The 26029-nt window shown below is 42.1% G+C and overlaps 1 protein-coding gene across 2 annotated transcripts in view; it reads right to left on the bottom strand.

Moving 5' to 3' along the window:
- Positions 1 to 2953: 2953 nt before the first annotated feature.
- The window catches only part of LOC124776318 (CCAAT/enhancer-binding protein zeta), a 212404-nt gene continuing 189328 nt past the window's right edge, over positions 2954 to 26029 (bottom strand). For both annotated transcript variants that reach the window (XM_047251254.1, XM_047251255.1), the window contains one exon: positions 2954 to 3171. In XM_047251254.1, the coding sequence (XP_047107210.1) occupies positions 3053 to 3171 (119 nt within the window). In that variant the 3' untranslated portion in view covers positions 2954 to 3052. The remainder of the gene's footprint in view (positions 3172 to 26029) is intronic.

Raw genomic sequence — 26029 nt, 5'->3', positions numbered from 1 at the left:
TCAACTGCAACAGAAGGTTGGGCCTGCAATAATTTAAATGCTAACGTATACAGAGTACATATATTAACAGAACAGCAGGCATACTGTGAGAAAAGAAATTGGTTTGTTCATCAGCGTGGTATCAATTCCCTCAGTCTGACTTAATTTTCCCTTCTCAGAGAACTTTTCGCACAAGGCCAAATATTGCTTTTGTACTGTTTCTAAAATAGTCAGTCATGTATACCAGTGAGAATCAATGGATAATGTTTTGCCATGAGCATCAAGAAGACCATTTTTCTTTGTATAAGAGACAAGTTCTTCTGCAGCACTCAAAATCATGAACGACAGACTAATACTCCGCATTAAAAACATTTTGTAGAACTGTATTTAGCATATGGTAGGAACAATGCAGTCATCAATGATTACTCAATGCAGTGACATTGTTGCCATAGGCATTGTTGCCACAATCAGTTACCTCAGGCATAATTATTTTAAGCATTTTCTGCCATGAGACATGACACTTGTGGGACGAGGTATAATAGCCTTTTCCATAACTGCACTACAATATCAAATAAGGTGTAAGATTAAACCTTCACCTCCAATAGTTTCTTATGACTATAAATATCACACATACATAGCCACACATTTATCAATAGCCACCTCCTGAGTAGATTCAGGAAGGTGTTTCTTGTCAGATGAAGATGGTTGTATATTAGACAGAAATGGGTCGTAAGAAATATGCTGAGTCTCACTTAACCACTAACATGAGTTTAAATTTCACTGCAAACTGAAAAACAAACAAAACTGAAACTTTCCCCATTCCCGTCAGTTATAGGCTTACACACTGCTTTTAAGATTTTTATCACACTATGTAGTTTTATATTAACTAATGATTAGTTTGTCTCTTACTCCCCATTTGCTTGACATGCTCTCCTTTCTTTGCAAACCACCCTCATTTTTTCCATAGTAAAAAAGAAATAAAAAAAGTCGGTGACTGAAAAATTACCCACACATTCGACTGTACCACTACACTAAGAACTGCTCTACTCACCATTCATATACTGTAGCATGCAGCTGTGGTAAGTGCTACCACCAGTCAGCAGTGCAGTGGTCACTGAGCACTGTGCTGTGTAGCCTTTGCAGTAATGTCACACGCTCACTCTGTCTCAGACTGTTGTAGCCCAGAGTAGAGCAGTGTGGACTGCGGCTCTGTGCACAATTCTGGTCAGGGAGTTGTACACCATTTGCATTACCAAGTTTATTCATATTGTACCTAACAAAGCTCCAAACTAGTGTTGCATTTTTCGCAGAATTGTTTACTTGGTTCAGAAATGAAATTTACAATACTGCTTGTAGTTCCACTTTAACTCCTGATTACATTGCTTTAAATAGAGATTCCTCTTCCTGGCTTATGACACTGTGAGCTTGGATTTACAAACCCTATCTCTTCTTTGCCACTGCATTTGATACCGACCAATTGTATATGAAAACTGGATTCACAGCGTTGTAAGAATTTCTCAGAAAATAATTAAATTTCTCATTTACTGTATGCCTCTGGTAAACTTCTTCCCATCATTTATCTTGTAAATGCTCTATGAATAACGCAAGAGAGCCACCACACAATTTTTTTACTAAATCTTATTAGTACCCTTTCTAGTTACATGCAATTTTAAGCAAGAAAATACAGATACTACAACTGATGCCGACCTTCTTTCTGTCCTGGATCACATCACAGTCATGGGGCACAATTATTCCCATGGAATCAAACTTGATAAATATATTATGATTGTTACACCCTATGCTGTCCAAGCTGCTGTTGCAGCTGATTATTATTAGTATCATTATTATTACTGTTATTTATTTCAGCCACAGCTCACTCAGAAAGTGTTGCAGTGACATGAAAAAAAATGATAAATACATCATGTTTATTGTTTGAGCCAACAGAGAAATAGAGATTTAAAGTAATGCATCCCCTGATACCAATAGAGCGAGTGCAGATGAAGTTGCACAAAGAAAGCAAGCCAGTGTGCTTTATTGATAATAATGAAGATAGGTCAAACTGTGTGTTTAATAATTCACTCAACAGCAAGTTGAAGAAAAGTGTGTGTTTCCAGAGAGATAGACAGTATTAAAAATAGTACAGTTTTCACTCAAAAGATTAAAGAAGTTGAAATTCGGTCAGGAGCTACTTTAGCTACCCTCATCATGGTCAGTTTAATTACAAACATACCAAGAGACAAAGCTTATAAATACGTCAACAATACAGTCATATAGTGGGACGGTATCACAGACAAATTACGTCTATCACGAAGTTAAATGTATTTCACCCTAAAACTGAATTCACGTTATAAACAGAGAAAAATAACAGCTTCAGTTGACATTTTCAACATATTAATTAAACACTCGCATTTAAGTTCTTAATAACCAAACTCATTGACAGACAGATTGTTAGTATCCCAAGGTCAAAAAGTAAGTAACTAATTACTTAAATAATCCATACAATCTTCTTTTGTTTTTCTTTTTGGAACAGCAGCCACTATCATCCCGACCTCTTCTCCTTTGGCATCCATAGCACCCCACAAATCACAATGACAAAGTGTAAATGTCTCCTTCCCCACCAGTAAAACACTCTCCCTCTATCACGTCTTGTGTGTGTGTACTGTGCTTACATTTGTGTTTTGTATCTGCATATAAACAAAAAATGAACGCATAGTATGCAGTCTTTCCTCTGCCGTTACTACCATAATTTAAGGTTTCCATGTGACCATCTACAACGCGCAGTAGGAAGGCTTCAAATGGCTCTGAGCACTATGGGACTTAACATCTGAGGTCATCAGTCCCCTAGAATTTACAACTACTTAAACCTAACTAACCTAAAGACAACACACACATCCATGCCTGAGGCAGGATTCGAACCTGCGACCGTAGCAGGTGACGAAGTGTCAATGCAGTCATATAAATTAAAAACAGAGTATATAATAAAACTAATTAATATTTTATTTACATTCTTCTCTGGCCTGAGTTACTGTACATAAACACACTGGTTGCAAAAACATTTCAAATGTCTGAGAATTCAGTTCCTTCTTCTCTTAGTAACAGGTCCCGATTGCTTTCCTTTACGTTTGCGTTTCCATTTCTTGTTCTGCTGCATCCACATATCTCTCTTTGCCTCCCATTTCAGCTGTTTAACATCTGCAATTAAAAAACCAAAATTAATGGAAAAGATTATGCTTTCTTAATATTAAAATACGTGCAAATGGACACACTGAAGTCCTAATTTCTATATCTAAATCTACATTTACACATTGCAAGGCATATTACAGTGTATAGCAGACAGTTCACCATATATCACTAACATTCTCTCACCCTGGTCACTGTTGTTTCATCTGCAAATGAGTGTTGGTAAGCTTGAATTTCTCTAAATTTACCACCAAAGACATTTTTTGATAAACATGCAGTAGGAAGTAAAATGTTGATTGAGTCTCCTTGGAACATGTATGCTCAGAATTTAATTTTATGCCTTCCTATAATGAATAACACCTCTCTTACAACATATGTGGCTGAAGCATGGCAACTCCATGTCACACTTGTCCTGATTAAGTGTGCAATGAGTAAATGCACAGTTCCTCTTTTCATTTTCTTCATTGATCTTACATGGTAAACACCTAATACTGACAAGCAACATCCAGAAACTGGTCAAATGAAGGTCTTCTAAACTGTTTTCTAACATATCACTTCTGGCCTCACCTCTCAGTTGGGACACCAAAGCCAGTTTCTGACATATGGTGGAAGGGGGACTTTTTTCAGCCTAGAGATGATTGGTCAGTATTTATGTAACCCGTCTTAGTGGTTTGTGGTCAGAGTCTACTATGCTGGGTTAAGGGCTAGTGACTTTTCCATGAAGGAAGGTGTTTTCTAGCAGGTGTTGGAAATACACTTGGCTGGATGTCTTCCCCGATATAGGAAGCAAGTTGTATGCTCTGGAGGTGGTTCTTGTACTATTTCTGAAATTGAAAGTAAGTGATCCTTCACGGTCAATAAAGTTACTTTTCCAATAAGGGAGGCTTACAAGAATTAATTTCCAGGTGTGACCATGGAATTCAGATTAGTTGCCTTTCAATCTGCTAGGCAAGTACTGTAGTTTAATGAGTGGGCATGCACTCAATAGGAAGAGACCTCATCATCAACATGTGGAGTGATTAGCTACCTGTAGGCAGCATTAATTATAAGTAACAGGCTTGGCGACGTCTAACTGAAGCCAATAAATTATATCTGCTCCTGTAGAAACTTGGAGTGTAGTTTTATGGTGAGTGGTCTGCTTCCTATTGACTTTAAGCTGGTATCCTGTTTTGTTCTCAAGAAGATTATCAGCTCAAGTTGCTAGGAGCTGACTGGAAGCAGCATATTTACTGTTAGCGGTGTAGGGTTTCCAGTCCAGTAGTCACAGTGTAGATCCTGGAATTCTGCTAAAGGCAAGTAAATAGCTATCCAACATTAATTATTGGTTTTGGAATAGAGACTAGTATAACTCTGTTTTCACGTGGGTGTGAGGGGTTTCTTTAGTACACACATTTTTTGAGCAATAGATAAGACTGTGAAGTTTTAGTACAAATCAGCACACACAAATTCCATAAATTAATGATACAATCATAATTAATGAAAATCTATGATAGTGCTCTATTCAAATTGATTATACTCGTATACTTTTCAGTCAGCACATGTACACCCTAAGTCTGCACTGCAAGCAGATGACTGATTTTGAGATGTGGATACAAGGTTGCGTTTCCGAACCTATTGAAGGTGTTCCACAACACAGCAGAGAAAACACTGTGCAGGATAATAAGTATACATCTGATAGATCAGACAGTGAATCGCAGGATTGCGGCATCTGGCTAAATCGCTGTTCAAGCACAAAATAAGTGAGTACATGGTCATTAGCACCTCATGGATGTGAAATGACAGTCAGTATACAAAAATTGAGATAGGAACATAAACAAATAAAAGTGATACAAAAGAGAATATTAGAGAAGGAAAGTTGCTACTCACCATATAGCGAATAGACACACAATTATAGCATTCAGCCCTTAAGGCCTTTGTCAACAAGACACACACACACACACACACACACACACGCAAATGCAACTCACACACACGTCTGCAGTCTTAGGCAACTGAAACCACACTCAGTTGCCTGAGACTGCAGACGTGTGTGCGAGTTGCATTTGCGTGAGTGTGTGTGTGTGCGCGTGTGTCCATTGTTGACAAAGGCCTGAATGGCCAAAAGCTAAAATTGTGTGAATCTTTTTGTTGTGCCTATCGTGACTCAGTATCTTCGCTACATGGTGAGTAACAACTTTCTTTCTCTAATATTGTTACATTCCATCCTAGATTTTCCATTGTTTGATACAAAAGAGAAGAACACAAAATCATTAAAAAGTCTAAATACACCCATAACAGAAGAGCTGGTTTGCTAGCACTCTCAATACTGGCCGCATTATATGTACAAAGCTGTAGAAACCAAACAAATTTAGCCATATTCAGAAGAATGCTATTTTGTCATTCTTTAACAAATTCTGACCAATAAGGCACCACTTTAGAGCTACTTTCTTCTACTTTTACATTCTTCTAAAATAATTATTTTTCAGTAAGTAGGTTTCAGGATAACCACATAATCCATACAACACTGTTTTTGAAAATTTGAAAAAAATTCTATATTAGAAAAAGTTACACACAATGTATACCTTAAAATATAAGTAAGTTTTTCTTCACACTAATGATGTGGCTAATAACAGTTTTCATAGAGAATCATATTGTTTCTTTGTATGGTAGATCTTGACACAAGGTTCCATATACAAAGCAACACCACATTGCTCACACTGGTACCAGGCCTCTTTCTGAGAAGCTTTTCCACTTTCTTTTTTGCACCTGAAAATATATAAATGGCATATACAAGCAGCATACTTCTTGCTTGTGGGTGGTATCCACTACAGCAAATATCCCTCTGTTCCACTTTGCACAGCAGTATCAGTAACATGTTGCACATCATCTTCAATTAGCTCAGCTGCAAGTCTAGTGATGGAATCAGTCATTTTCACTCCCTCCTGGTGCTCTGAATTACACAGCTAAAATATTTTTGACACTCCCATGTCATACGAATGTACAACTTCCTCCATGATTTGATTGTTCTGTACTGAAACCACACCGTACTACAAGATATGCACGATCATCACCTGCCTTGTTCACAATGTAATCTAATATTGTAAGTGGCTTCATCATAAGTGTTTTATTCTTTTAGGTATGTGATACAAATGATGTTGCATGCACACACCTCTTTAAGTTTCCATTTTATCACCTACAAATTGTTTTCACATCTGCACACGATTGCACCCTTTTCCTGTTTAGTTGCAGCTAAATCTTTGGACACAAAGTCATGTTTTGCTTACTGTACCACAGCACCAGTTCCTTCCTGACCCAACTGCTTGAAGATTTCTGGGCTGGAGTAAAATTTACATTTTATTACCTACAAATTGTTTTCATGTCTGCACATCATTGCACCGTTTTTCTGTTTAGTTGCAGCTAAATCTTTGGACACTGTTTGTCATGTTTTGCTTACTGTACCACAGCACCAGTTCCTTCCTGACCCAACTGCTCCAAGATTTCTGGGTTGGAGTAAAATTTGTCTAAGTAAGCAGTGTGGCCTGTTTTGCAATGTAAGCCTCAAAATTAATTACATAAAGATTGAAACTTCCTGGCAGATTAAAACTGTGTGCCTGACCGAGACTCGAACTCGGGACCTTTGCCTTTCGCGGGCAAGTGCTCTACCAACTGAGCTACCGAAGCACGACTCACGCCCGGTACTCACAGCTTCACTTCTGCCAGTACCTCGTCTCCTACCTTCCAAACTTTACAGAAGCTCTCCTGCGAACCTTGCAGAACTAACACTCCTGAAAGAAAGGATATTGCGGAGACATGGCTTAGCCACAGCCTGGGGGATGTTTCCAGAATGAGATTTTCACTCTGCAGCGGAGTGTGCGCTGATATGAAACTTCCTGGCAGATTGCCCGCGAAAGGCAAAGGTCCCGAGTTCGAGTCTCGGTCGGGCACACAGTTTTAATCTGACAGGAAGTTTCATATCAGCGCACACTCCGCTGCAGAGTGAAAATCTCATTCTGGATACATAAAGATTGTTTGCTTCAGCAACAGTATATAACTTCAAACCACATTTGTGTGGTTTATTCTGAACGTATACATGAAAACTCACATGAACAAAAAATGGACACACTCCCTGATCTATCATAAGTTTCTCAGGCAGACAATATGCCCTAGTATAAGGCTCTTTGAGACTGTTGTATTAACAAATAACTCTGAAGAGTGGATGATACTACTTCTCTTGGTCTCTGTTGCTTGGAATTGTCAACAAGGTGCAAACAGAGTAAACGTTAAGTGACTCATCACTTGCGCACAAAAATTCACCCAATCATTGGATTAGTGTTCCAATCCTGAGCCATCCTGAAACATACATATGAAAAACTATGGCCAAGAAACACCTACTTTCACAGAGTGTCAGTAGCTTCCACAAACTTAGTACTGAATGAGGTTTCAGTTCATTTTTACTATGTTTCTTTGCTACTACCTGAGATGAACATACATGTGTATGAGCTTTAGTTTCTCTGATGTCTTCAATGGTTACAAAAACATTTGAACAATGGGTATCTCATGTAATTGATCTTCATGAGAACTTTTTGTGGTGCTGTGTTAAGAGGTAAATACACCTGAGTGTCAGCTATAGTCTACACACCAATGGACACAACAGACTTTTATGCAGTGCATTCTGATGTTCACTATTTGTTTCATTCTCTTGCAATAAATGGTTTTCATTCAGTTAATCTGTTGGAATGAACAATGCACTGCTAATATAGTCAAACAGAAATGACCACAGAAAACATATTTTTGTGTACGTAGTAACAGTAACATATTATTATTTAACAGTCAGTCTCTTGCTTTCAAATGTGTCGCTTTCTCCAAAGTCATCTTTTTTGCTACATCAATCATCTAGAATCTCTTCAGCAGTAAGTGGAATGGTGATTTCCTGGCCAAATTAAGTTTGACATGTTATACTGAACGAAAATTACAGCTCATAATGAGTAGCCAGCAGAAGGTGCAGACAAATCTTTCTATTCATCTGTGAATGCAAACTGTAAGTTCTTACTGCTGGATGCGACATCTAAGATATAAAATACATGAAGCCAACAGTGCAATCCATACTTTTTATGAGCTTGATGATTTTTGGACATCATGTAGCCCACAAATTCTATGGTCTTGGCACCAAGAGTGTTAAATTAACTTGGAGGACAAGTTAATTGTTACCATGCAAACTTTTGTCAAACTGTTGTATAAGTGAAAAAATATTGTAGTAGAAGTTTCAAACTATGTTTGTTGTCACCCAAAATAGAGGATTAGCACCCAGCAAAATTATCAACTGACCTTTTGGGTGCAGGATACAATGTGCTGGATGGCAGTGGTCAAACACAAAGCTTCTCCAACCTCAGCTTGTTGTCCTACACCTCCTGTCACTCCTCCCTCAATCACATATGACCCTGCCCATAGTAGTCTCTAACAATATGCAAGACTGAACAACATGCAAAACTTTTTGGTAGCTGCATCTGCCAGTTCACAGCTCCAAATTTCCATGTACCCAGTACAATATCACTGCCTTCCACTTCTTTTATCAGTAAATAAAACTGTTCTGTACTGAGTGGACTGGTTTCTCTGTTGAACACATGCACTGGGTGTCTTGCAGTGTACTCTGTGAATCAGAGGAAATGAGGAATTCTGTAGCCCAAATACATCCAGCCTGCCCCAGTGCCCTCAAGACTGCAAGTAACACAGCAGCAGAGAAAGTAAAATTCCTATTCACGCCATGGGAACACTGGCATAAACTACAGAGCAATAAAGGTAATCCCTTCCTTAGACCCATTGTTGTATATTGCCAAATAGTTGGCATATAGGTATAAAACGTTTATAGGTGAATCCCAGAACACTGTACTTATATTCAAGAAGAGTCAAAATATTGTTGCAGTTTCTGTGAGTACAGAAAGGAAAGGAAGATCAAGATTTTATGTCCCTTCCATACTTAGGCCATTAGACAAAGAGCACAAGGAAGGATAGGGAAAGATTCCAAACATATTCTTTTCAAAGGAACCATCCTGGCATTTACACTGAAGAGCCAAAGAAACTGGTACACCTGCCTAACATCGCGTAGGGCCCCCGCAAGCACACAGAAGTGCCGCAACACGATGTGGCATGGACTTGACTAATGTGTGAAGTAATGCTGAAGGGAACTGACACCATGAATCCTGCAGGTCTGTCCATAAATCCATACGAGTACAAAGGGATGAACAGCATGATGCAAGGAATCCCAATATGCTCAATAATGTTCATGTTTGAGGAGTTTGGTGGCCAGCAGAAGTGTTTCAACTCAGAAGAGTATTCCTGGAGCCACTATGTAGCATTTCTGGATGTATGGGGTGTAGCATTGTCCTGCTGGAATTGCCAAAGGCTGTTGGAATACACAAGGGACATGAAGGGACGCAGGCAATCAGACAGGGTGCTTACATAAATGTCAGCTGTCAGAGTCGTATCTAGATGTATCAGGGGTCCCATTATCACGCCAACTGCACGCACACCTCACCATTACAAAGGCTTCACCAGCTTGAACAGTCCCCTGCTGACATGCAGGATTCTTGGATTCATGAGGATGTCTCACGTCCGCCGCTCAATACAATTTGAAACGAGACTCGTCCGATCAGATAACATGTTTCCAGTCAAAAACAGTCCAATGTCAGTGTTGACAGGCCCAGGTGATGTGTAAAGCTTTGTGTTGTGCAGACGTCAAGGGTACACGAATGGGCCTCAGACTCCAAAAGCCCATATCGATGAAGTTTTGTTGAATGGTTGGCACGCTGACACTTGCTGGTGGCCCAGCATTGAAATCTGCAGCAATATGCAAAAGGATTGCACTTCTGTCACATTGAACAATTCTTTTCAGTTGGCATTGGTCCCGTCCTTGCAGGACCATTTTCCGGCCGCAGCAATGTCGGAGATTTGATGTTTTACTGGATTCTCGATATTCACGGTACACTCGGTGATGCTGAGTCCCATCACTCGTGCACCTACTGTAACACTACATCCAAATTCACTTAAATCTTGATAACCTGCCATTGTAGCAGCAGTAACCAATCTAACAACTGCGCCATACACTTGATGTCCTAAATAGGCGTTGCTGACCACAACGTTGTATTCCATGTGTTTACATTTCTCTGTATTTGAATACGCATGCCTATACCATTTTCTTTGGTACTTCAGTATATCTTGGGCAATTTATGAAAACTATGACAAACCTGTAACTGAATGGCCAAATGTGGATTTAAAATGCCATCCACCCAAATTTGGGTCCAGTGTCTTAACCACTGTGGCATTCTGCTAGGTTCCAGTCCAGAATGGCAGCCAGCTCCACCAATGGAAACTGATCAACATTATAAGTCACTAGGTCAGCTTCTGCATGAATCCCAAACAAAACTGTCACTTGTAGGCCATTTGAAGATGCCGTTTCCACAAATGAGCACATATGCTTGTCATACGAAGGGAAGTTACACTGGCTGAATAGTTGTAGCTCACCAACCTCAGCACAGAGGCTGGCTATGGTGCTGAACTAGTAGACACCTTTGGCCATCCTTGTCCCTACATGGCAGATAGCATCTATGATGCACGGGTCTCACCAATTACACAAGTGGCCCTGTAATCCAACCAGAAATGCAAGAAAGCCTTATAAAACTGTAACAGGCATACACTGTCTGTTCCCAGGATTTACTCTAAGTTCACCAGGATTTACTCTAAGTTCACAAGTTGTTGTTGTTGTTGTGGTCTTCAGTCCTGAGACTGGTTTGATGCAGCTCTCCATGCTACTCTATCCTGTGCAAGCTTTTTCATCTCCCAGTACCTACTGCAACCTACATCCTTCTGAACCTGCTTAGTGTATTCATCTCTTGGTCTCCCTCTACGATTTTTACCCTCCACGCTGCACTCCAATACTAAATTGGTGATCCCTTGATGCCTCAGAACATGTCCTACCAACCGATCCCTTCTTCTGGTCAAATTGTGCCACAAACTTCTCTTCTCCCCAATCCTATTCAATACTTCCTCATTAGTTATGTGATCTACCCATCTAATCTTCAGCATTCTTCTGTAGCACCACATTTCGAAAGCTTCTATTCTCTTCTTGTCCAAACTATTTATCGTCCATGTTTCACTTCCATACATGGCTACACTCCATACAAATACTTTCAGAAAGGACTTCCTGACACTTAAATCTATACTCGATGTTAACAAATTTCTCTTCTTCAGAAACGCTTTCCTTGCCATTGCCAGTCTACATTTTATATCCTCTCTACTTCGACCATCATCAGTTATTTTGCTCCCCAAATAGCAAGTTCACAAGTACAATCTATTAATTGTAGTTTGCTACTGACCAACCACAGTTACAGGGTTGGAAAAAGAATGAAATATAGCAAAATCATCCATTGGTCTGCCAACAGTAATGTAAGGCCATTGATGGCAACAGCCTTGATACACATCATTCTACTTTACAAACAAACCACAATGACTTCCTTAACAACATTTAACAGAAATGATAGAAGATGAGAGACAACATGAATATGGTAGAAATGCTCAGACACCCCACTAATGTGGGCTGTACTATGATATCATGCCTTCAAGTGGTGCTGCAGGCTTTCTCAATATCAAAAAGACATCAACGAGACATTGCTTGCTTGTTGAATCAGGGTTGCCACAAGTTACCCCAAGTCAAATTCCCTGATACTTCCCTGATTTCCAGACACATTTTAGCATTTTTCCCTGAAAAATTTTGAGATTGATTGATTAATTGAGTGGGTTTATGGGGCCAAATGGTGAGATCATCAGTCCTGTGATTCCTAACTTACTCACAGATGAAAGAGGGTCAGCTTTGGATGGATCCAGTGTGGAGTCAAACGCACGCAATAGAAGATATAAAAGGGTAGACCAAATCTAAAAACAGGAAAACAGAGTGCTCTTTCCATGGGGGAGTGGTCATGGGGTCCCAGACTGAGAAAACATGAAGAGAGACCCCAAATACAGCTAACCTGCCTCTGCTCCAGGAGTAAAGCAAAACCTTATATCAGGAAATAACCACTTTCACAGAGGAAACTGAGGACCAATGTCTGCTAACATTAATATTACGGAAGACTATATTTAGCATGAAGGGGACATTCTACCAATATGCGGGATATCATCAGACTGGCTCCACAACAATACTGTGGCAGTGGTTCATTATACAGGAGGACGCAGTGGGTGAGCCAGGTATGGCCAATGTGTAGACGGCATAAAGCAGTGGACTCCTTCCCAGAGGTGCGGAAAGAAGAGCACCAAAGCACAGCAGTGGACCCTTTCCAAGAGGAGTGGAAGTAAGAGCACGAAAGTGCAGCAGTGTCCTTGACTGTGTGGATTTTAGTACTGAGAGCAGTAGCACTCCAGATGTCACTCCACTTTCGGGCAAAGAGAGATTTGACATAGGTGTATATCTGCACCTGGAGTCTCGAAAGGGAATGAGCATGAGTATCAGCTTATCTAGCCAAACAGTCAGCCCATTCATTCCCTGGGATAACCACATGACTTGGGACTCAGAGAAAGACAACTGAGCAGGCAGCGCACACCAGGAAGGAGAAAAGACCATGGACACCAGAGATCAAAGGATGACAAGAGTAGCATGCTGCTCAATGAGTTGGTACATATTAAAACACTATGGAGGAAGGCCTGAGTAACAAAATGGGCGCTGTGGTAACAGCTAGCAGCTCTGTTGTGTACACACTACATGATCTCTGCAATAAATGGTGTTCTAAGTCAGTAGGAGACGTGAAAATGTATCCTGCTTTATCTATCACCTTAGAACCATCAGTGTAGAAGACTGTAGTACCCGAAACTCTGCAAGGATGGAATGTACAAGGGAGACCATAGGGGCGACAGAGACCTGGAATAGGTTGGTCCTAATCTGTGGTCCAGGCACCATCCAGGATGGGGGGGGGGGGGGGGGGTAGAGCAAATACATGTGTACTTGTGGCACATTTCAGTGAATGGAGATGGAGATCCTGACAGAGGGAAATGAGACGCATTCCAACTGGCAATCCCACCTGAGGGTAGTGCTCGGGAGGCAGACGTCCCTCGTTTGCAAAGAGGACAGAGTACATGGGATGGTCAGGGAATCTGCGAATGGCAATTGCGTACAAAACCAGGAGTTGGCTTCGTCGTATTTGTAGAGGGGGAACCCTCACTTCTGTGAGAATACTGTCATTGGGAGTAGTGTGAAAGGCACCAACAGCCAGACTCACCCCACAATGGTGAACAGGCTTGAGTATTTTCAGAGCGGAAGGAGTCACTGGGCCTTAAACCAGACTTCCATAATCTAGTCTGGACAAGGTCAGAGCACTGGTAAGATGAAAAAGAGTAGCATGGTCTGCATCCCAAGATGTGTGGGCCAGGAGGCAGAGAGCATGCACATAGTCTTCAGGTGGCAAATACGGGACAGCCACATCAGCTTTAAATAAAAAAAAGGTCCAAGAAATGGGACTGTGCTGTAACATCTAGGAGCTGGTCACCTAAATAAAGTTCTGGATCAGGATGTACTATGAATTGGCAACAAAAATGCATAACCCGCATTTTGGAGGGAGGAAACTGGAAGCCATGGGAGACAGCCCATGCAGAGGTTCGCTGGGTGGCCTCTTGGAGTTGGCACTTAGCAGATGCTACCGAGTGTGAGCTGCACCAGATGCAAAAATTGTCAACATACAATGCCGGGGTAACCAACAGATATTACAAGCCCACTGATGACTATGAGGAAGAGTGTAACACTTAATACAGAATCCTGTGGGATACCATTCTCCTGAATCCAAGGAGTGCTGAGGAAGTGCCAACTGGAACCCAGAAGGGGCGGTGGGATAAAAAATTGTGAATAAAAATCGGAAGGGGGCCTTGAAAGCCCCTGTCACTGATGCTAACTAAAATGTGAAATGTGCTGACATTTAGTAGAAGCCAGTCGGATTGCAGTTTCGAGTCTGAGTAAATAGTCAGTTGGAGATCGTCCTTCCTGGAAGCCACACTGATACGGGGACAAAAGGCCCCGAGATTCGAGTACCCAACGTAATTGGAAGCTGACCATCCTTTCTAGCAGTTTACAAAGTATGTTCATCAGGCTAACTGGGCAGTAGCTGTTGAGAGACGTTGGGTTCTCCCCAGGCTTAAGGACATGGATAACTATACTGTCTCGCCACTGTGAGGGGAAGGCACCCATGAGCCAAATGTGGTTCAAGACCCTGAGTAGATATTGCCTCTGTGTAATGTCCAAGTGTTGGATCCTCTGGTTGTGGATGGAATCTGGGCCTGGGGCTTACATAAAGAGGTAAGAGCCTACAAGAATTCCCATTCACTGAAGGGTTCATTATAGTGTTCAGCTTGGTGAGGGTTGAAACAGAAGTCTGGTTTCTGCCGGAGACAGGTGGCAGGATAGGAAGAGGATGCCGAGGCTGTCGCAAAGTGTGTCGCGAGGTGTTCTGCAAGGACCAATGGATCAGTAGACAGAGCACCTTGGAGGATAAGCCCCTTTACAGTTGACTGTCATTGGTGACCCAGAAGGCTGCAGAGCTTGAAACAAACCTGTGATGAAGAGCCGTACCTCCACAGCAAGGAAACACAGTGCTCCCAACATTCCTATTTACTCCACTCAATAGGGTAACGACCCGTAGCACGGAGACACTTAAAAGCGAGGAGGTTGGTCTGTGAAGGGTGTCATTTAAATTGTAGCAGTGCCCGTTGGTGGTCCTGGACAGCGACTGCTACATCCTTGGTCCACCGTGGTACTGGCTGATGATGAGGGGGACCTGTGGATAGGGGGACAGCAGTGCCAGCAGCATGAAGAATAGCGGCAGAAATACCCTGCGCGACCGCATCAATGCAGTTTGAGAGAGAAGTGTCGAAGTGCACAGCAGACATATATAAAGTCCAGCTGGTCCTGCAGAATGCCTGTCTGCCTGGCAGCGGCAGGGGAATAACAGAAACTCTGGCAAGTGATCACTGTCACAAAGATCATCATATGGGGAGACCAATATAGGCAAGCCACGAGAGCAGGAGAGGAGACGGTGAGATAGAGAGCAGCAAAGGCTCCATAAGCAGCACTGAAGTGGGTAGGGGAACTGTCATTGAGGAGACACAAATCAAAGTCTGTAATAAGCTAGTCAAATAGAAGACCCCTACCCAACAAAGTGGCACTCCCCCACTGGGGTGGTGTGCACTGAAGTCCCCAAGGAGGAGATACGGGAGTATGAATTGCTGTATTAAGGTATACAGTTCATTACAAGCAACTGGCCTACCTGGAAGGCGGTAGACATTACAAATGGTGATTGCTGCAGTCGCCCGCCCTCTAACTGCTATCACTTCCAAGTTGATATGAAGGGGGATGCCCTCTAACTGCTATCACTTCCAAGTTGATATGAAGGGGGAGCCAGTCACTAATGACATTGATGCAAACCAAAGTGCAGACCGCTCCAGACACTATCCCGGGGCCGGCACAGTTCCAACAGAATGCTCAATAACAAAAAACTTTAGAATGTGGTCATCATGAAAGTGAGTTTCTTGAAGAGCAAGACAGAATGAAGAGTAGGAGGAAACAAGGTGTTGTACTTCTGGGAGGTGGCAATAATATTCGTTGCGATTCCACTGGATTATTATGTGGTGAGATGAGACATAAAGAAGCTGAGGGGAGGTCAAGTCACTTGGTCAGTGAGCTTCACCAATGAGGATGGGATGACATCCATAAAAACTAGGTCTCATTTGGGATGAGGTGGAAGCGTGAAGCCCTCCGGGAAGCTGGGGAAGCTTTGTCCTTTGACTTGCATGGCTTCTTTTTCTCCCTCAGAGGGTGGGAGGAGGTGTTCTCAGCAAGGGATTAGATGGCAATGATTACAGTATAGGACAGAGAGTGAGTGGTTTTGGGACTCTTGGAGCACTGGACTCTCCCCTGGCCCAAGTGTGCAAGCTTTCTGTACTGATAATGCCAGGAAGGGATGTTCCAAAATGGAGCCCCATCCCTTGCATGCGCCACAGAAGAGGATGTTTTCCCTGGCTGAGGAGGAGGAGGACGAGTGGCTCCTGGAGGGGATGGGACGGGAGCCACCAAGGGTGAGAAAATTGAAGGGGGGCAGGATGGGGGTAATGGTGAAGGGTGAGGATGGGAGGGCATAACTGAGACATAGGTAGAGCAGAGATTTACAGGGTGAAGTCTGTCAAATTTCTTCCGGGCTTCAAAGTAGCTCAGATGGTCAAGGGTCTTTATTTCCTGAATTCTTTTTCCTTCATGTAAACTGGATATTCCGATGAGTGGGGAGAATGGAGACCAGAGCATTTTACACAGTTAGGCGGTGGGGTGCAAGGGCTCCCCAAATGAAGAGGGTGGCCACAGTCACCACAGAAGGGAGTGGCACCACAGTGCAAGGACATGTGGTCGAACTTGAGGCAATCGAAGCAATGCGTAGGAGGTGGAATGTATGGTTTCACATCACATCTGTACACCATTACCTTGAACTTCTCAGGCAGGGTATCCTTATCAAATGCCATGATGAAAGTGCCAGTGTCTACACAATGGTCCTTAGAGACTTTCTGGACACACCGGACGAAATGAACGCCATGTTGTTCCAGATTAGCCCTAAGCTCATCATCAAGGAGAAGTTCCCTATGGAAAATTCCATCCCACGTCATACTGTGTGACTTGTGAGGAGTGCCGGCAGGCTGTGGCCGAGTGGTTCTAGGCACTTCAGTCTGGAACCGTGCTGCTGCTACGGTCGCAGGTTCAAATCCTGCCTCGGGCATGGATGTGTGTGATGTCCTTAGTATTAAGTAGTTCTAAGTCTAGGGGACTAATGACCTCAGATGTTAAGTCCCATAGTGCTTAGAGGCATTTGAACCATTTTTTGTGCCGAGCAATAGTCATGGGAATGTCTCCTAAATGGTTGCAGGCACAGAGGGAGGCTGGCTGACTGGCGAAAGTTGTCTTTATAAGGAGAGAGCCAAAGCTCATCTTGCTTACTGACTCAACTTCACCGAACTTGTCCTCAGTATGCTCGTCAAAGAAAAGGGGTTTGGTGGTGGCAAAAGTCTTCCTGTCAGTCCTGGTACAGACCAGGAACTGTGGAAAGTGTCTCGCCCCAAGCCGGCACATCCAGCCCTCCTCCCAGGGTGTATCCAAGGAGCGTAAGCCTGGAAAGGCAGAAACAGGAACTGAGATAGAACTACGTTAAGCAAGAGACACAGCCGCAGTAGAGCAGCCAGAGAGTTTAACATATTTCCGTTGCCAAACGTCCGCCCCGGTACCACCCACTCTGAACAGGGGCTCGCCTTGTAGGCACCACCCAGCCACACCAATGGCCGCCTGGCAGGACGGTCATTGCTGGGAGTTCTGATGTCCCGAAAAGATGGGCAACTACTCCTAGGCTTTCACAAGGCATTCACAGCACAGGTACCACCAGAGTGGTCCCTGTGGGATCAGGGTACTCAGCCAGACGGGTATGTAACAGACCCACCACATAGACTAGCTACCGAGCTGGTGACCTAGCAAGGAGGCAAAACGGCTTTGGCAGGGAGGGAGGGAAAAGCAGAAAGGGAGAGGGAGAGGAATCCACACCAAAGACGCTAGGGAGGGAGTTCTTCCCCAACTGGTCTGCACTACAGGTTTCAAATTTAGAGATGGAGGTCAAACACCTGAGGGAGAACCAAAAAAGAAAAGGCAAAAAGGAGGAGGAAAAGCAACCAACCACACCTGCAAGATGAAGCAGCCGACATAAAGAAGAACACCAAAGGAAGGAGGACAGGGAAGGAGAAGGAAGGGGAGGGGAAAGCAGCCCAGAAAAGAATAAAGGCTGCAATAGATCAGGGACCCGTCCGCACCACACATGTACCCACCGAAGAGCTGTTGGCCCCCTGGGGGGACAAATTTTGAGATCTCAAGGGAAAGTAAAGACATAAGTTGACAAAAAATGTAAGGACTTCTGTATTTCTAAACATGTGAGTAAAAATCTTAAGTACTAACATCAACATCTTTTGAAATGAACTGTTTTTAGATGGACAAAGCAATTCAAATGTTATATATGTTTCATCAAGATCACAGATTTTATTTTATTTCAATAAAACGAAACACATTTGGTGACAAAAATGTATATTTCATTGGAATCGCAAGACAGATTTAAAATATCTCCACTGATTGCAAAAATAATCTCAGAAAACAGTAGACCTCTCAAAAGAAGTGTATTAGGCAGGGAAGAGTTGTGTGAACAGACACTATAGGCAACTGCCAATAAAATGTTGGGCCTACTATGTTTGTTATTGTCAGTTATTACCCACTGTGTTATGACTATTATTTTATGGGTATTGTGTGGTTTTTCTTTCATGAAATATGTGAGTAAACAGTGTAAGAACTGCCAGTGACTGTCACTATTTTCTTCCTCTTATCAGCCATACTTTCTAATATATAAACTACTTTCAAAGTGCCAAAATGTACTAGGATAAAGAAAATGTCATAAAATGCCACACTGTACAATGTTCTTGCGGTGAGACAGTCGCAGTTCCTGAAATCCGTTGCCTCTGGCCTGCCGAGCTCCACAGTTCTGAGTCCATGGATAAACCACAAACATCTGCTGCATTACACCACACACATACATGGCCTGCAGGCAGATCGGTGAGACCAGATCCGATGGGCAGGGCCTGCACATTAGTGGGAAATGATGTCCAGGTTGTCAATCATAGAATTATAGCACCCTAGGCAAAACTAAAAACTGAACTCCAGAAATAGGCAAAGTCATTATTTAACATTTACTCCAAGCCTTTACAAGCATGTAGTGAGGGAGAGCTCTGTGATAACAACCTGGACAAGCACAGACCTTCACTTACTTCAAGAAGCATATTATAATATTATATACAGGGTTATTACAAATGATTGAAGCGATTTCACAGCTCTACAATAACTTTATTATTTGAGATATTTTCACAATGCTTTGCACGCACATACAAAAACTCAAAAAGTTTTTTTAGGCATTCACAAATGTTCGATATGTGCCCCTTTAGTGATTCGGCAGACATCAAGCCGATAATCAAGTTCCTCCCACACTCAGCGCAGCATGTCCCCATCAATGAGTTCGAAAGCATCGTTGATGCGAGCTCGCAGTTCTGGCACGTTTCTTGGTAGAGGAGGTTTAAACACTGAATCTTTCACATAACCCCACAGAAAGAAATCGCATGGGGTTAAGTCGGGAGAGCGTGGAGGCCATGACATGAATTGCTGATCATGATCTCCACCACGACCGATCCATCGGTTTTCCAATCTCCTGTTTAAGAAATGCCGAACATCATGATGGAAGTGCGATGGAGCACCATCCTGTTGAAAGATGAAGTCGGCGCTGTCAGTCTCCAGTTGTGGCATGAGCCAATTTTTCAGCATGTCCAGATACACGTGTCCTGTAATGTTTTTTTCGCAGAAGAAAAAGGGGCCGTCAACTTTAAACCGTGAGATTGCACAAAACATTTTAACTTTTGGTGAATTGCGAATTTGCTGCACAAATTCGTGAGGATTCTCTACTGCCCAGATTCGCACATTGTGTCTGTTCACTTCACCATTAATAAAAAAATGTTGCTTCATCACTGAAAACAAGTTTTGCACTGAACGCATCCTCTTCCATGAGCTGTTGCAACCGCGCCGAAAATTCAAAGTGTTTGACTTTATCATCGGGTGTCAGGGCTTGTAGCAATTGTAAACGGTAAGGCTTCTGCTTTAGCCTTTTCCGTAAGATTTTCCAAACCGTCGGCTGTGGTACGTTTAGCTCCCTGCTTGCTTTATTCGTCTACTTCCGCGGGCTACGCGTGAAACTTGCCCGCACGCGTTCAACCGTTTCTTCGCTCACTGCAGGCCGACCCGTTGATTTCCCCTTACAGAGGCATCCAGAAGCTTTAAACTACGCATACCATCGCTGAATGGAGTTATCAGTTGGTGGATCTTTGTTGAACTTCGTCCTGAAGTGTCGTTGCACTGTTATGACTGACTGATGTGAGTGCATTTCAAGCACGACATACGCTTTCTCGGCTCCTGTCGCCATTTTGTCTCACTGCGCTCTCGAGCGCTCTGGCGGCAGAAACCCGAGGTGCGGCTTCAGCCGAACAAAACTTTATGAGTTTTTCTACGTATCTGTAGTGTGTCGTGACCATATGTCAATGAATGGAGCTACAGTGAATTTATGAAATCGCTTCAATCACTTGTAATAGCCCTGTACATCCAAGAGTTACGGAAGTCTACTGCTTCATAAATGTGGTGGAACAGGGACAGGGTAAGGACTTCTTCGGCTGCATCTGTGAGATGCCACAACATGGTGTAATGCATTTTGTCTCATCAGTTGTGTCACGAACTCACTCCCACCTGGGGAAGTGACAATTACAAGGTTTCCAATCCTTGAAACTGTCTTGCTCAGTGATGGCTCCATGATGATAATTTATCTTGGCTAGTAGTCGGTACACGATAATATTTTGTCAAAGGAGGTCCAGTGTCATACATAGATAGTAGGTGCTCCACTCAATTCATTTGCATGAATAGTGAATTCATGCCAACTAGCTCTGCAGATGACGAAGAAATTGAAGAAATATATGATGAAATAAAAGAAATTATTCAGATTGTGAAGGGAGACGAAAATTTAATAGTCATGGGTGACTGGAATTCGAGTGTAGGAAAAGGGAGAGAAGGAAACATAGTAGGTGAATATGGATTGGGGGACAGAAATGAAAGAGGAAGCCGCCTGGTAGAATTTTGCACAGAGCACAACATAATCATAACTAACACTTGGTTTAAGAATCATGAAAGAAGGTTGTATACATGGAAGAACCCTGGAGATACTAAAAGGTATCAGATAGATTATATAATGGTAAGACAGAGATTTAGGAACCAGGTTTTAAATTGTAAGACATTTCCAGGGGCAGATGTGGACTCTGACCACAATCTATTGGTTATGACCTGTAGATTAAAACTGAAGAAACTGCAAAAAGGTGAGAATTTAAGGAGATGGGACCTGGATAAACTGAAAGAACCAGAGGTTGTACAGAGATTCAGGGAGAGCATAAGGGAGCAATTGACAGGAATGGGGGAAATAAATACAGTAGAAGAAGAATGGGTAGCTTTGAGGGATGAAGTAGTGAAGGCAGCAGAGGATCAAGTAGGTAAAAAGACGAGGGCTAGTAGAAATCCTTGGGTAACAGAAGAAATATTGAATTTAATTGATGAAAGGAGAAAATATAAAAATGCAGTAAGTGAAACAGGCAAAAAGGAATACAAACGTCTCAAAAATGAGATCGACAGGAAGTGCAAAATGGCTAAGCAGGGATGGCTAGAGGACAAATGTAAGGATGTAGAGGCCTATCTCACTAGGGGTAAGATAGATACCGCCTACAGGAAAATTAAAGAGACCTTTGGAGATAAGAGAACGACTGGTATGAATATCAAGAGCTCAGATGGAAACCCAGTTCTAAGCAAAGAAGGGAAAGCAGAAAGGTGGAAGGAGTATATAGAGGGTCTATACAAGGGCGATGTACTTGAGGACAATATTATGGAAATGGAAGAGGATGTAGATGAAGATGAAATGGGAGATACGGTACTGCGTGAAGAGTTTGACAGAGCACTGAAAGACCTGAGTCGAAACAAGGCCCCCGGAGTAGACAATATTCCATTGGAACTACTGACGGCCGTGGGAGAGCCAGTCCTGACAAAACTCTACCATCTGGTGAGCAAGATGTATGAAACAGGCGAAATACCCTCAGACTTCAAGAAGAATATAATAATTCCAATCCCAAAGAAAGCAGGTGTTGACAGATGTGAAAATTACCGAACTATCAGCTTAATAAGTCACAGCTGCAAAATACTAACACGAATTCTTTACAGACGAATGGAAAAACTAGTAGAAGCCAACCTCGGGGAAGATCAGTTTGGATTCCGTAGAAACACTGGAACACGTGAGGCAATACTGACCTTACGACTTATCTTAGAAGAAAGATTAAGGAAAGGCAAACCTACGTTTCTAGCATTTGTAGACTTAGAGAAAGCTTTTGACAATGTTGACTGGAATACTCTCTTTCAAATTCTGAAGGTGGCAGGGGTAAAATACAGGGAGCGAAAGGCTATTTACAATTTGTACAGAAACCAGATGGCAGTTATAAGAGTCGAGAGACATGAAAGGGAAGCAGTGGTTGGGAAGGGAGTAAGACAGGGTTGTAGCCTCTCCCCGATGTTGTTCAATCTGTATATTGAGCAAGCAGTAAAGGAAAGAAAAGAAAAATACGGGGTAGGTATTAAAATTCATGGAGAAGAAATAAAAACTTTGAGGTTCGCCGATGACATTGTAATTCTGTCAGAGACAGCAAAGGACTTGGAAGAGCAGTTGAATGGAATGGACAGTGTCTTGAAAGGAGGATATAAGATGAACATCAACAAAAGCAAAACAAGGATAATGGAATGTAGTCTAATTAAGTCGGGTGATGCTGAGGGAATTAGTTTAGGAAATGAGGCACTTAAAGTAGTAAAGGAGTTTTGCTATTTGGGGAGCAAAATAACTGATGATGGTCGAAGTAGAGAGGAATAAAATGTAGACTGGCAATGGCAAGGAAAGCGTTTCTGAAGAAGAGAAATTTGTTAACATCCAGTATTGATTTAAGTGTCAGGAAGTCATTTCTGAAAGTATTCGTATGGAGTGTAGCCATGTATGGAAGTGAAACATGGACGATAAATAGTTTGGACAAGAAGAGAATAGAACCTTTCGAAATGTGGTGCTACAGAAGAATGCTGAAGATTAGATGGGTAGATCACATAACTAATGAGGAAGTATTGAATAGGATTGGGGAGAAGAGAAGTTTGTGGCACAACTTGACCAGAAGAAGGGATCGGTTGGTAGGACATGTTCTGAGGCATCAAGGGATCACCAATTTAGTATTGGAGGGCAGCGTGGAGGGTAAAAATCGTAGAGGGAGACCAAGAGATGAATACACTAAGCAGATTCAGAAGGATGTAGGTTGCAGTAGGTACTGGGAGATGAAAAAGCTTGCACAGGATAGAGTGGCATGGAGAGCTGCATCAAACCAGTCTCAGGACTGAAGACCACAACAACAACAACAGTGAATTCATTTACATGTCGCTGTAAAACTGCAGCCATTTTAGAAATGAGGTTCCTTGATAACATCCTTTTTGTTTCCATCCAGTACTCCTCACAGTCCATACGGATAACTGGTGATCACCTTATGGTGTAACAGACAGAACCAATGTGATGTGTATTGATCAAGGGTTTTTTCCCCTTAGATTTGTTGCTTTTACCTGACTTTATCTTCCAAGGACAAAAGTGGCAACTTTCATGCCAGTCAATTTTTCTGTTTCTGTCTTTAGGGCCAATTCATTTGACTTGAAGCTACTGTTATCTAGTGTAATCACAGATGCCTGTCAAGAAACTATCAATTTTGCTGCAATTACAGTAACATTTCTAGTTACAGTTATTTTCCAATTTCTACAGATAAGACTGAAGACTACTTCATACTGACTAGTTTTTGGTGACAGATTACTATGATGACATGAATTCTAGATGTTTAATAGCTTAATATACTTTCTTTATGTTGTGTACCAAGCAAGAGGTACACAAAATATACCATGTGACACTGCCATCACACAGGCACAACCATTCACCTGATATCTCTAGCTCCAGTACAGCAGTCTGTAGGTGTCACTGACAGACACAGTGCCTCACTAATTGCTTGGAAAAGACATTGAAGAAAATGGTGAACAGCCACTTTGCCTAGGTTATGGAGTTCAGTCGATTAAGTTCTCAGTTTTGACTGGGGTGCTTCCATGCCACTTCCTCCAGCACATCCTGTAAGTCCACTGATAGTGTGCTAAAGCCGATAGGGAATGCTGTCAACAGCAAACCACATTGCTTCCATCTTGTACAGCAGACTCGGATATTCTTCTGCTGACAGGTTCATAACACAACATAGCACGGGCACTAACACAGTTACGAACCATCAGTCAGACAGTTCACTTCAGAGCCTGCAGTTAGCTCAGTACAGTACTCTGATGACTTCCCTCTGACTTAACAGTCAGTATTTACGGAGAAGCATGACAAGTAACAGATTGTCTGCAAACATTACTATCAGCGATACTTTCCATCTCATAGACTGCCATGAGACAGTACAGTAGTTAGATGCCATGCATCAATTTGTACCCAAGTGAAATACAATTTTGTAACATACTCTTAATAAATGTTACTTTATTATTTCTTATTGTGTTCCCATATTTCTGTTTCAGTACACCTTATCAAGCAAGTGTTAATTAGTTAGTGTACAAACCAGCTGAACCATAGCAAGGAAACAGTTTCCTGCTGTCATGAGTGTTTGGACTGAGTTAATAATAGTATTGATTTATTACATTCATAAAGTTTTGCAGCTGGAGGATAACTTTAAGAATTGCAAACAATTTTCACCAGTCATGATTTTGGCAATGTGGAAAAACTCATCATTTGACAACATGAAAAACTGGAAATAGTTGATCACAAGACAGTGCAAACCCACAAAACTTTCAACAACATTGGATGGCGAACAACACGAAACACTACTGGACAAAAGGGGAAAAATTACTAAGCAGGGCAAACTTTATGCTTCAGTAATTTCATGTTTTCCGTGGCAACAGTGCATGACTGCCAAGAGACAGTAAAGCTAGTTTGGTGACATGCATTAGATTGTACCCAAGTTAGGTAAGCCAAAGTATACATCACCCCTGAATTTCGCTGTATATCAGTGCAAATTAAATATGCATTCTGGAGAATTTTTGGAAGCTACCGTTGTGTTTTGCATAATTTACTAGCAATCTGTAACAAACCAGGGTTCGTGATTTCTTTAGCAAAGCAGATTTTCTAAGTGACATTTTGTGTTACATCTAGTTCTCCTTTAGAGAGCAGTAGCCCTATATATTATCTGCATTTATCATAAAATAACTCAATTTTCGAGTTTGCTGACAACTAAAATTAAAATCAAAACATTTTAGGAAATAAGTAATTTTTATCACAGGTTTTTGTATTGCCTTGATAAAAATCTCATTTTGTGTATCTGCTTCAATTCTTATAGGGAATTAGCAACTTTTTAGCTCAACAGATTAAAAGATAATCAGCAGGTTTAATTTAAAGTCCTTTGTTCACTGCCTTGTAACACACTGCACCAGCCAAAAAGCAGCCCCACTGTGAATGCTGCTCTCAAACACGGGATGAGTTGGCTGACATTCATAAGGAATTGGAAATCGCCCTGACTACTGTCAAACGATTGACAGCTGCTCCAAATCGGTGTGTCAGAAAAGCTCCTGAGAGTTGTGTACCTGTGATACCTGTACCATAGGTACCTCAAGTACTATCCTCTCCTGAAGATCCTGTCTCCTCTGCAGAAAGTACAGGATCTGTCATTACACATCCACTTGACTGTGAGTGGCATGTCAATGGTACAGCTAGGCATCCTGTACAGGGTGGACGGGGACCAGGGACAACTCAGGGTGTTGTTTCGATCCCCTTAACCAATAAGTTTGAGGCGCTGTCTATTACTGAAACTGAAACTGACTCAGTGGGACTCGCTTCACCTGTATGGGAGAAACCTGTTTTTTCTGGTGTCAGGAGGAGGCAAACACAAAAGTGAAGGGGCCTATTAATCATTGGCAGTTCAAACATATGGCAAATAATGGCACCCCTTAGGAAAATGGCAGCAAGGGACAGGAAAGGACTCCAAGTGCACTCAGTGTTTATGCCTGGGGGCCTCATTCAACATGTTGAAGAGGGTATTCCAGCAGCCATAGAGTGAACAGGGTGTAACCAATTGCAGATTGTGGTGCACCTTGGAGCAAATGATGCCTGTTGTCTGTCTCCAA

The sequence above is a fragment of the Schistocerca piceifrons genome, chromosome 2 (assembly GCF_021461385.2).
Source record: "Schistocerca piceifrons isolate TAMUIC-IGC-003096 chromosome 2, iqSchPice1.1, whole genome shotgun sequence".
Lineage (NCBI taxonomy): Eukaryota > Metazoa > Arthropoda > Insecta > Orthoptera > Acrididae > Schistocerca > Schistocerca piceifrons.
The sequence above is the reverse complement of the archived record's forward strand: the minus strand, read 5'-3'. Positions and strand labels throughout refer to the sequence as shown.